Genomic DNA, 13,017 nt, shown 5'->3' with positions numbered 1-13,017 from the left:
AAACAGGTGTCAGACTTTATTTTTCTGGGCTCCAAAATCACTGCAGATGGTGACTGCAGCCATGAAATTAAAAGACGCTTACTCCTTGGAAGGAAAGTTATGACCAACCTAGATAGCATATTCAAAAGCAGAGACATTACTTTGCCAACAAAGGTCCGTCTAGTCAAGACTATGGTTTTTCCTGTGGTCATGTATGGATGTGAGAGTTGGATTGTGAAGAAGGCTGAGCACCAAAGAATTGATGCTTTTGAACTGTGGTGTTGGAGAAGACTCTTGAGAGTCCCTTGGACTGCAAGGAGATCCAACGAGTCCATTCTGAAGGAGATCAGCCCTGGGATTTCTTTGGAAGGAATGATGCTAAGGCTGAAACTCCAGTGCTTTGGCCACTTCATGTGAAGAGTTGACTCATTGGAAAAGACTCTGATGCTGGGAGGGATTGGGGGCAAGAGGAGAAGGGGATGAGAGAGGATGAGATGGCTGGATTGCATCACTGAGTCGATGGACATGAGTCTGAGTGAACTCCGGGAGTTGGTGCTGGACAGGGAGGCCTGGCGTGCTGCGATTCATGGGGTCGCAAAGAGTCGGACGCGACTGAGCAACTGATCTGAACTGAACTGAACTGAACAGAGTCTATGCTTCAGATTTCTATTAATCTTCCTGGGTATGACTCTTAATTTAGTTATGAACTTACAGGTTTATCTAACCCCTATGTAAACATAAATTTTCTAATTGCCTCACTCTAGTAACATTAATTTTAAAAGTGAGTTTAGTCTGTCATAACTGGTCATATTGGATCAGTGCTTAAATTTTTACTGTGGCCTGAAGGGCCTTCATGATTTGGTCCCTACCTAGGTTCTCCAGCTTCACATGTAGTACTGAGCCCTTCATCTCTGCACTCAAGTCACTTTATTTTCTTGTTTCTGTTCCTCCAACACTTGATACTCCTTCATGCCCCAGAACTTAACCATATGTTTCCTCTGCCTGGATTCTCTGACTCTATCTTCCTTGCAAGGTATTACCTACTCTTCTTAAGGTCTTATTTTAAACATTTCTTCCTCGAATACCTTTCCTGTCCCACTTCTCCCCTTATCTAGGACAGGTATCTCTGTTCCATTAATAGCACCCTGTGTCTAATAATTGTCACAACTATAATTAATAAAGATGCTTGAGGAATTATTTAATTTGTTTACTATTAATTATTGTTAATTATTTAATCTGTCCCCTAGACTGTAAGATCCATTAGAACAGAGATTTTGTAGTCTTCTCTATTCCCACATTTAACCCAGCTCTAAATAATATAGAGGAGGTATTATAAAACAGTGTAACTATAAGTATTATAAAATTATTTTAAAATTATATATATTATAGAATTACATTATATATAATTATAAAAACTGGGGATGATGCACTTCTTGGTGAAGCATTGTACTTTGCTTCCTTTTGATGAAATGGAAATTTCAGGACATTGGGAGAGCCTAGTCAAAACACTTCCCTCTTCTCTTATGCCCTAAAAATGCTTAGTTCTACACCTTTGTTGCTAGTATTTTTCCTGCTCTCTAAATGTGTAATTCTACAACGGTCCAGATGGTCTGGGTCCTGTAAAATGGCATTGCTTTCTTGGTTAAAAGTAGGTAATTCAGAAAGATATATAGCCTGCAGCCTACAATCAAGCCCCATACAGGGACAGCTGTATGTGTGTATTCATTCTGTTTCCTTATATTCATACTACTTTTTCCGTGAAAGAAATTGCAAGCGAGGGAAGCATTCACTTATAATTTTCTTTTGTTTTGGATACTAAGTGAGGTATTGCTCTATCATTTTTAAAGAGAAATATCAAAAGAAAGCAATCATGAATTTTGGTTTTTTATTTGTTTTTAATTGAAGGATAACTGCTTTACAGTATTGCATTGGTTTCTACCAAACGGCAACATGAATCAGCCACAGGCGTACCCATGTCTCCTCCCACATGAATTTTAAATAAAGGACTTAATGAAACAGGAGGTTTGCAGACCTGGGTTCTCCTGCCTTGTTATAGATACACCCATTTATTTGGGAAGGAACACACAGACTTAGTAATATTTTGCTTAAAGACAATAGATGTAGCCATAGTCTATTGAGATCTACTCTCCACTGGAAGAAATAATGTTTCTATGCTGCTATTAGAAAGGGCAAGCCCCATGTAAGGAATCTCCCCATGAGTCTCCCTCTCTGCTCATTAAGTATTTGTTAGGCTTCCCTAGTGGCTCAGCCAGTAAAGAATCTGCCTTCAATGCATGATACCCAGGTTCGATCCCTGGGTCAGGGAGATCCCCTGAAGAAGGGAATGGCAACCCATTCCAGTATTCTTGCTTGGTGAGCTGTGGTCCATGGGGTCACAAAAGGTTGGACATGACCACATGACTTTCACTTTCACTTCACTTTTATGCGAGTTATCCCATGTTGGGTCCTAATGATCACTGTTTATTTTTCTAAGAGTTCACAAACCATTTTATAATCTGTCCTAGAAATTTTCAGGGGATAAAGATCTACTTTATAATTATAATATCTTCTTTAAAATTAAGTATATTTGCCATGAGTCCCTTTACCATTTACTCTTACTTCTCAAACTTTATGAAATATAAAAATTTAGGTTTCTTTCTGGAGATGCATGCCTAATGCTGATGGTTATTAATCAGCCCTGGAGTTTCTCTAGATTAAAATATACAAAGGCAGCCCTGTTGTGTTAGAAAGATGCCATTCAGAAGAAGTCCTCAGGGCTTCCTTGGGGCTGTGCTCTCTGACTTTGCTTTGGTTCCAAGGTACCTTAGATATGGCCCTCTGCTGCTGCTGCTGCGAAGTCACTTCAGTCGTGTCCGACTCTGTGCGACCCCAGAGACGGCAGCCCACCAGGCTTCCCCGTCCCTGGGATTCTCCAGGCAAGAACACTGGAGTGGGTTGCCATTTCCTTCTCCAATGCATGAAAGTGAAAAGTGAAAGGGAAGTCGCTCAGTCGTTCCCGACTCTTAGTGACCCCATGTACTGCAGCCTACCAGACTCCTCTGTCCATGGATTTTCCAGGCAAGAGTACTGGAGTGGGGTGCCATTGCCTTCTCCGATATGGCCCCCAGTGTCCTCTAATGACTTCCAGACATTGAACTTGAACTAGCTACTCTCATTGCTTGACAATAACAAAAATTGCTGGCAGTTGCTTGGTGGCCTAATGGCTAGGATTCTGGGCTTTCGCTGTCATGGACCCAGTGGCGTGGCCAAAACAAAACAAAACAAAGCAAAACATAAAAGTGCTAACTAATTACTGATTTATATTTCTGCTATTTATCTATAGAGAATATTAAGAATTTTGTCAAAGCTTGATTTTAAAAACTTTTTTTAGTGGCAGTTGGAGAACTCCCATTATAATTGGATCACTGTCATCTTTTATTAAATATGTGAATGCACAATTGTGTGATATGAACATTCACAAAGCAGTCTAATCTGCTCATAGACTCTTTAGTATGTCAGAAAACTCCCTTTTGAAGTCTTTAAAACATAGACTGTCTTTTATAGTCGTGAATATATGATCATCACTCCTAGGTGTTGTTGGGCTAAACTTTGTTCAGTATTTATGTGATTTTTTTAACCAAGTCCTTGATTTTTCTCCCTTCTCCTTGAGTTTATCTTTTTAGCTTCTAGTTTTTATATCTTATTTCTGGGTCTTTGAGCTCTAACACCAAAATCTGTATCTAACTCTAATGTTTTGTCCAAGATCCTAGAAGTTCTTTATAAAAAAAAGTTGTAACAGTATAATTGTCAATGAAAACAAGTAGTCTGATTGTTAGTACATGCTGTAAAACGTGATAGCTCAGTCGGTAAAGAATCTGCCTGCAATGCGGGAAACCTGCGTACGATCCTTGGGTTGTGAAGATCCCCTGGAGGAGGTCATGGCAACCCACTCCAGAATTCTTGCCTGGAGAATCCCCATGGAGAGAGGAGCCTGACGGTCTGCAGTTCATGGGGTCTCAAAGAGTTGGACAGGACTGAGTGACTAAGGTCTCCGTGTAAAAAACTCAGCAGTGATTGGTTTTCTTCCTTCTTAGCATTTTGAGAAGAGAGGTGAAATAATAGACAAAATATGTAAAGTGCTTATTATAGAAGATTCTACTTTTGTGAAACAACATAGAGAAATGTCAAAAAGGGAATCTTCCATTATAATTACTGTAACTATGAAGACTTTTCAGTTTATCACCTTTAGAATGTAAATTTTTATGACACACATATATTTTACATCCTAAGTAAAATACTTAAATGTAAATAATGTATTGGCCTTGCATTTGAGCCAAGTAGACTAAAACCATTTTATCCACATTTTCTGACTCCTAGGTCTCTCTGAATTAGGGTATGTATGTGCCAGGTATTGACTGGAAAAAAAAGAAAAAAAGGTCCAGCCACATTAAAAAAAATTATATTAGTTGTTACTTTATAATGTAATAGTAGAAGTTTGAGTCAGTTTACAATTAGCTTACTTTTGAATGTTACTTACATATATTTGATTTTGTTCCTAAGTTTTATTATGTTTTTATTACATCTGTTCTTACTGGGTCAACAGTTAATTGGTGCCTCAGTTAACACCATTTGGATTAAGCTTTTCTGAATAGTAATAGAAATTACAAGTAATAATGTCTAAAAAGTATCAGTTATTACAGCAAGCAATTATATAATGACATTTCTAAAGGTCTTTACTTCTCATTTTTGTTGATTTTATTTATTAAGTTCCATGCATTGTACTTCCACAAACTAATCCTAAGACAGTGCTTTAAATTTTTGTGCAGAGCTTCAAAGTTTACAAAAGCAGGTCATATATATTCAATTATTATGTATTGGTATAGACCATAACCACATGAAAATAGATTAGATATATTAGATATGATTAATTCTTTTTTTTTTTTTATGATTAATTCTTAACATTTCTTTAATCTTAATTGTACACATATCAGTTCAATTAAGTTATTTTAGATTATTACTACATACCAAATATTTTAGGTGCTCAAGAAATTGAGTCCACAAAATACTTGTATTTTCAAAGACACATACACTATTATTTCTGTTGAGGGGAAAAACAAGACTCAAACAATAGAGTCCCAGCTTACTTCTACTTGTATAAATCAAGTTATTTAAATGAATGAATTGTGTATGCTGACCTGTTCTACCAATGTGCTACTGGGGATGTATGAAAAAAAGATGTGCATGGTGGTGGAAGTAGAAAGAGGCATAAAGCGTATTGGAAAACTACCAAATGTCCCCTGCAAATGGGCCCTATTCAGAATCAGTAAGCGTATGATGAGTGAAGTGGTTTTGAATATCGCCTTTAGATTCCATGCTGTTACAAGGCCAGCCCTGAACATGGCAACTCTTATTTCCACACACAGTACCTCTTCACTCTCAATTTAACCCCAAAATCTGATGAACCCATTACTCCATACTTGATTTCATGGAACAAGGAGTAGATATAGTTACAAATGATCAATCACAAGCCGTGAACCAAAGCAGCAAGGCATTAACAATTCACACCATTTCGGTCCACTTGCTCAAGCAGAAGATGTGCCAGCATATTTAATGCACAGCTACTTCGTTCAGTTTAAGAAAAGACATGACTCAGGCTGCATTTTCAAAACAGAGGAGACTTCCTAAGACTTCATACTTCCAAGCCCCAATGTCACCATTCACCCACATATCAGCAATTAAATAACCAGGTGTTCCATAAAGGTCACAATGTCTGAATTAAATTTTACGCAGGTAAAACCAATACAACCTATGAAATTCTCTGCCCCCCCATACATCCCTGTTCTGTTTGATCCTATCATACAAATCAATGTCTCTTACAGCAAGCAGTATTGTAACACTGTAGACCCCACAGGCAATATGCCGTCAGTTTAATAGGATCACTGAAAAACTAAAGCAGCTGTGAAAGATTGCTCTAAGTATAGCAATCGTGTGCTTGTCATTTTGTTCAGTGGAGGAAAAATCCAAATTTGGGTAGGCATTGGTATTTAAGAAAACAACTGCTAAATCTTTTCTCATGAGTACCTTGGGGACAATAAAATTTGACATATAGCATGTAAACAAAAGTACACAGCAGCTGTTGGTTTGGTTTTGTTTGAATAAAAATATACTGATATAAATCATTCAAAGTATGCCCTCCATCATTCAATCTTCCCAGCAGACCATGCTTTTGAGTGGCGTCTTCTGGTTGTTCTTGGACCAGGAGTTTTCCAGCTGTTACATAAAGCTGGATAAGGAGCAGTAAAACCCATACATACCTTGGCACTAGCTCAGACTCCCTCCAGGCCTGCTTCCTGGACGGGAAGCTGTCAGTTCTGAGTATCTTTTAAGAACTCACCTTGTATCATACAAAAAAGACTTTTTAGATCAACTTTATTAACAAACATTTTCAATTGAATTAATGGGAAATTTCCAAATGATGTCCTGCTAACAATAGTGAGTATTTTTGAGAACTGAGATCTGAAATTTCCTGCCAAGTAGCATATAATAGTTTTTCTGTGGGTAAGTATGCTTTTGGCACTGTCTTTTTTTTTTTCACAGTCTCATGTATTCTGACTGCAATGTGAAACTTACGATTCTGGGTATTTAATTGGCATGAATTTTAATTTTTAATTGGAAGCAAGCTACTAAAGCACTTATTTCCAATGCTTTTTGAAAATATATTGATTGAAAAAAATCCTCTTTTTAGCTTTCTACAGTAGATTCAAATGGAATACGCAAAGTGTCTCTTTAAATGTCAGGTGTTGCTTTTGGAGAGAGACATATATTCCCTAGGTATAAAAATTGACAGGACATTCCAGTCTGTATCTTCATAGTGAGTTCTATTAGGTTTATCTTTAGAGGAATTTTTGGCTCCTTGTCAAAAATTCTTGTACTCTGTCCATCATGAATCCAAATAAGCTCAAGCTTCTTATCTGTGATATATAGGTCCTCTTGAAGGTTGAACAGTTTCATTTCTCATGAATAGCTTATGAACTCATTGTGTTTGGAGTTCTTAGAAGGAATTACCCTTATTATTTAAAATAGCTATTTTGACCTTAATCTAATATTTTATTGCTCTGTTATTTAAATTTTATTGTGTGCCTTTTCCCATAGTAGCATGATTAAGGATTTTCCAGGACTTTTAAAATATCCAGCTCTGGTCTTCTCCTGGCTCTGTGTGTGTGTATGTGTGTGTGTGTGTGTGTGTGTGTGTGTGTGATGTGTACTCAGTCATGTCCGAATCTGTGACCTCATGGACTATAGCCTGCCGGTCTCCTCTGTCCATGGAATTTTCCAAGCAAGAATACTGAAGTGGGTTGCCATTTCCTACTTCAGGGGATCTTCCCGACCCAAGGATTGAACCCGTGTCTCTTGCATCGCTTACATAAGCAGGTGGATTCTTTACCATTGTGCCTCCTGGCTAGTTAATGCTTCATTGCCAAAATTGTATTGTTTTTATTCTATGTTTATTTTCTTCTTTAGTGTTCAAGATCATTTTATAAGAGAGTTTAAAATAAAACTATTGTCCATACATTAATTATGCTTTAAAATTCTGGTATATTTGTATTTATCAAATTTTCATTAAATTTTAATTTGGTCACAGAAAGTTACAGATTCTCAATGATTATGTATAGTTGTACTCATGGTCTTAAAAGTTACCTAAAAGACTGCCCACAGTATATCCAAACGTGCTATTCATTTATCCGGTAGATAGTTACTGGGTGCTGCTTTTATCAAATTGAAAAACACCATGCCTTCAAACTCCAAAGTTTTTGTGATTTACTGGAGGATGAAGGTAGTGAGTGGAGAATATGAGGACCAATGCAAATCAATAAGGGAAAAATAAAATATAAACAATGATCTGGGAAAGGTAGCGGATAGAACAATTTAACAACTTGGGAAATTTTGCCAGAGGAAATGATAATTCCTATGAGCCTTGGAAAACAAGGATATATTAACAGTTGGGAAAAATGGGGGGAAGAAATGCAAGGGAAATAGAACAGCATGTTGATAGTTATGAAATTAATATAGCTACTACTTTTAATCATATGACCCATTTACTCATAATACTTAGTACTTGCTGTGAGCAGTGAAGTTACTCCTTTTGACCACATGATCTATTTACCCAACATCTTCAACTCCACACCTATTGAAATTGGATTAATTTCAATTTTCCTATAGTCCTGACTTGAGAATAAATAAAATGGATAAAAATCATCCATATAACTTCACCTTTACAGTGATGGAAATGATCCCAACTGAATGATCACATTTGACTGATTATACTTATTGATAGATTTAAGGAATGATTAATTTCCAAATCATGTATCTAATAAAAATGTTGAGGACTTGTTTAACAGAATTATTGAAATTACAGGAAAGCAAGATTCTGTAAAGGAGCAAAGAGGTTGAACATTTGTAATAAAGGCCCCAAATGTAAGAAGAAATGCTATGTTATTCATTTCTTGCTATGCACACAAATGTATATTAAAGAAATACAGGATAATATGAGCCAGCTACCTTCTTGAATGAGGTCATATTTCTGAGTAGAATTTGAAAGAGAAACTCATGGTTTACATACAAAATAATATCCCAGAGTTCATTCCTGGGAAAGACATATTTTTTCATTGAGTATCTATAATGGGCTTTGCTAGCTCATAGCAACATGTAGGATTATGCTCTTTCCAATGTTGAAAAGTGTCTATTGTCCTTTCTAAATCAGTGCCCTTATTTCCTGCACATCTATATGCAATAGTCCTCTTTAATAGAATGAAGTTTTGCTTCAGAAACAGAGAAGGAAGAACTGAACATAAAAGAGTTAAAACCATTGGTTAAGAACAGATATGAGTTTTTGGTATAGACTATTATGAATATCCACTAAAATACATAATAAATAATTCTCATTAAAATCTATGGTTGGGGTTGAAAAGTCAACTTTCTCTTTCTTAAAAAATTAATTATTCTATTATATTTCAAAACTATCATCTTAGGCCAAGTCTTCTTTTTAGGGAGAGTTCTTTTATTTGAACTGATTAATAAGTTTTATTTTTCCAATATATTAGGCTTATTTATACTTCCTTTCTAAGTGCTTAGACATATCATTTTCTTATGTTTTCTGTACCTTCCTAGTTAGTGGAAACATTGTTTGTTCTTGGAGTGTGCTTTGTCTTCCTTTTCAAGAAGATCATCAAAGTTACTAGTTTGCAGCTTCCAAAAAGAAAGAGCCTTCTAATCCTCAGTTCAGAGGCTAACCTTTATTAGCGCTCTTGTGGTTATAATGAGGACCCTGCTTCCAGCAGGGAGATTCTGGAATACTGAACAGATTATTCAACAAGTTCAGAGCAGATTCTGAAGTCCCTTATAAAACCTGCTTGTGAATACTGCTTTCTTTGCTTTGCTATTTCTGGTTTCCATAGTATTCCTAATTACATAAATCATGTGGAGCATGGGAGCTCTTTTCCATCCTATATCAACTCTGACACTGCTTACATTTTGATATAATTTGTATTTTTTCATAAACTGTATTTTTTTTTCTTAAATTCTTATGGAAGGTACAAACCCTGAAAAAAAATGTATAAAGTTTTGTATTAGAAAATATATTAAATTCTTCTTTGGAATCCTTTGGGCTGACATAAAGAATTTGAAAGTTACTTTGTGAAAAGCATGGATGAATAAAGCTATAAAGACTAGAGAATTTGATAAAGTGTTCTTAGATTTACATCGAAGATTAAATCTTGGATGTAAATCGTTCAAGTTTCTTATTTGCTTTTTGGATTACTTAAAATTGTTTTTCAATTTAACAGCTATTTATGTAATGCCTTTCCATGTACAAAAACTGTACTAGGTTGAATGGGTGCGTCAATTAAAAGTTTACAAATTAAAATTCAACACATAGTAATATATGAATTTGTAGCTAACTGAAAGCTTTGATGATTCTTAAACTGGGTTTCTTTAGGAAAAATTATAAGCCAAATTGAAGAGTTGCAATTCTAAAAATAAGTTTACTTCTCTTTTTATTTCTTTAGTAATACATATGACCTAATATATTTCTTTTAAAGTTTGAGATAACTGTTGTGATCAAACTTATGGAGAAGAGCAATTGCTTCAGGAGGATAATAGTTTTGATATGTGAATTTCAGGAATTAGTTTCTCAGGCTGGTGAGTGAATTTCATGCACACATCTAAAGATTCTAAATAATCATTGGATCATGATTTCTTTTTAACTTTATTTATCGTAATCTTAGAAAATCTTAAACTCTATTTACAACATTTCCTTTAGTGATGAATATGTTAGAAATAATTTAAATTGCACTTTGGTAGAGAGCTGCAGAACTTAGTGCCATAAAAAGCATAACTTTTTTACTAAGAGCAAAAATCAGCAGAATACCAGTAGCAAAGGCCATTTGCATAACTCAGCCACTCTGCAGCTCAGCTGAACCTAATTGTAATTCAATTTCCAGATTGCTATGCTAGGCCTCTCTGCATAAAATATGCAACATATAACATAACCAATGGCACGGACCTATTTTCTTTGCTGGTGATCTATCCAATTTCTTTTCCAGTAGAAGTATGTATTAGAAGAAGGTCGCCAAGCCATATAGTTATTTTGTATGTTTATGTAATGTCACATGTATACACTTAAAGACAAAGTTAAAAAAATGATATCCTTTCATCTTTCTGGATTCTCAAGTGTGCCTAAGATTTTTAAAGTTTCTTTATTTCTGGCATTTCAGTGGGAAATTAAATCTTGAAAAATGTTAGCTAGCTGCCATGTTATTTGCCTATTTTACACTAGAAAGATTTTATAAGCTAATTGGGTGAAAAAATGTATAAACATGTCTGTCAAGTCCATATGGATGTTGCAATACAGGCCCACAAGTAAATATCTTCTATCTGTTTACAAACCGTGTACTGGAATAGCATCCCTAAATCTTTGACCAGCTTATGTCCCAGAAGCTTAAAAACAAAAGGTATGTATGATAAAATGCTTGCTTAAGATTCTCCCTCTTATTTTTAAACAGCCTCACCACTTTGTTTTATGGGTTATTTAAGCGATGGCAGTGAAAAGACTTGAATAGGATGGTTTATCAAGGTGTGGATTATATTTTATGAATAATTCCCAGATGTGATGTTTTAGTTATATAGACTCCTCTCTGGGAAGCTATATACCGAAACAACATGGATCGTACAATTTTATCAGGACAATGCAAGTAGATTTCAGCAAGGTTGGTTCCAACTCATCTGTGATAAATGAGAAGATAAGGCAATCAGTGCACACCATGACACTGTGCAGCTAGTTAGGCACACTTCAGAACTATTCAGGTGTGCTCACAAAGCTTATGAGTCTTGCATGGGGGGCTGTCTCAATATAAATACATCCTTCATGGTGGCCACTAGTAATGCAGGAATTGCCTCTCTAAGACTTAACCCAGGTCAGGTATAAATAATAGATGTTAAGAGTTAGCTCTGGCATTGGGGCTGTGTTCCAGGCAGTGTATTTCGTTTGGGTCAAAAGAATTTATTTTCCCTTATTTTCTCGTATAGTTCCTCTGCTTGAAAAATGCCTGCAAAATTCCATCACACCTTTACGGGGACCAGTTTGGGTCTCTAAGGGAGAAGGTTTCAGCCCCTCAGGAGCTAAGATGTACATCCAAGGAGTTCTTTTGGCCTTGTACCAACGATTAAAATCTGCAAAAAAATATTCTAAACAGGTGAGTCATCCCTCTTGAAAAACTGCTTTATTGTATGATTTAAAATGTACTTGGTTGTATAGAGGCAATGATTGGCATCATGTCATAAAAGAACTGTGACATGTATTTCATGAGCGTAGTGCCCATTAGGGAGCCAAAATGCTTCTTCTGTAATCTCAAAGACAACAATAACGGGGCTAATTGTATCTATCTTTTGGTGTGGGATGTCATATGTGTCATCTTTCCTTGCTGCATACTGCGCAAAACGAAAGCAACTCCTTATGTGGAAATTCTATAGACAGTTACTTTAAATAAGAAAGTGAATAGCTCCTATAGCATTTGAAGTTTTAAATGACCCCCCTTCTGTTTTTTCCAGTATGAAATCATACTTAATGTTGTAGAAGATGGGCTAAAACATAACCAGTCATATTCTGGGAGATGAAATTGGAAATTAACTTCATGTTGAGTAACTTACTTCATTTGTACTTATTTCACTTGTATATTTCCAGACCTGAAAGTATAGAAATAATGTATTTGAAGTAGTTTAAACTAGAGATTTTCGTTTAATTTCTAAATATCTATTTCATAATTGTGAAACAGAAAGAGAAAGATATAGATTGAGAGAGAGAGTGTGTGTGGATGTGTGTGTGTGTGTGTGTGTATGTGTGATGGGAGAAGGGGTATGTGTATGAAAACTTTGAAATTTTTGAAACTACTTAGAAAGACTTTGATTTATCTTAAAGTAGAATTCTATTGTAGAGCTGAATGATTTGTGCTGTTTATAAAATAAAACTCAATTTGACATAATTTTTGAATCTTCTTTGCACTTGGTCTTAAAAAATTAGGCACGCATTTTACCACATTAAATAAGGGATAGGGTTTACACTTCTAACTGGGAGTTTCCAGTTTAGAACTGGGCACATTATCTCAGACCACAGGCTGCTAAAAAATGAATATTTTGAAGGCATCATGCTATTATTCTCTGTATGCAGGGGGAGGGGAGGTGGGAATGGTAGTCAGTCTTAGTGTTCACACAGCACCTCCTGCTGTCTGGTTAGGGGAAGAACAGCTTGTATTGACTGGAAGAAATTCTTGAACTAAGGTATCCAGAACTAGCAAGAGACATCTTCCCGTGAGAAACTTGCATTCTCAAAACATGATTGGTTTCCTAGTTAATTAATGTCAGTGTATCCAGAAAGGGTATTAATAATTATCATAGATAAAGCTGTTTACAATAAGAATATAAAAAATAAAAATACAAACTTATTTTTAACATTCTTTATTAAGCTAATATCATATATAAAAACTG

General features: G+C 35.6%; 1 protein-coding gene across 1 annotated transcript in view; it reads left to right on the top strand.

The window, feature by feature from the left end:
- DCDC5 (doublecortin domain containing 5) overlaps positions 1-13,017 on the top strand; it is a 405,912-nt gene that overhangs the window by 32,621 nt on the left and 360,274 nt on the right. Inside the window, exon 3 of the mRNA XM_010831800.1 lies at positions 11,563-11,729. Within this exon, the coding sequence (XP_010830102.1) occupies positions 11,563-11,729 (167 nt within the window). The remainder of the gene's footprint in view (positions 1-11,562; positions 11,730-13,017) is intronic.

This window comes from Bison bison, unplaced genomic scaffold (assembly GCF_000754665.1).
Source record: "Bison bison bison isolate TAMUID 2011002044 unplaced genomic scaffold, Bison_UMD1.0 scf7180017864531, whole genome shotgun sequence".
NCBI classification, from domain to species: Eukaryota; Metazoa; Chordata; class Mammalia; order Artiodactyla; family Bovidae; genus Bison; species Bison bison.
This window is presented reverse-complemented; position numbering and strand designations above follow the sequence as displayed.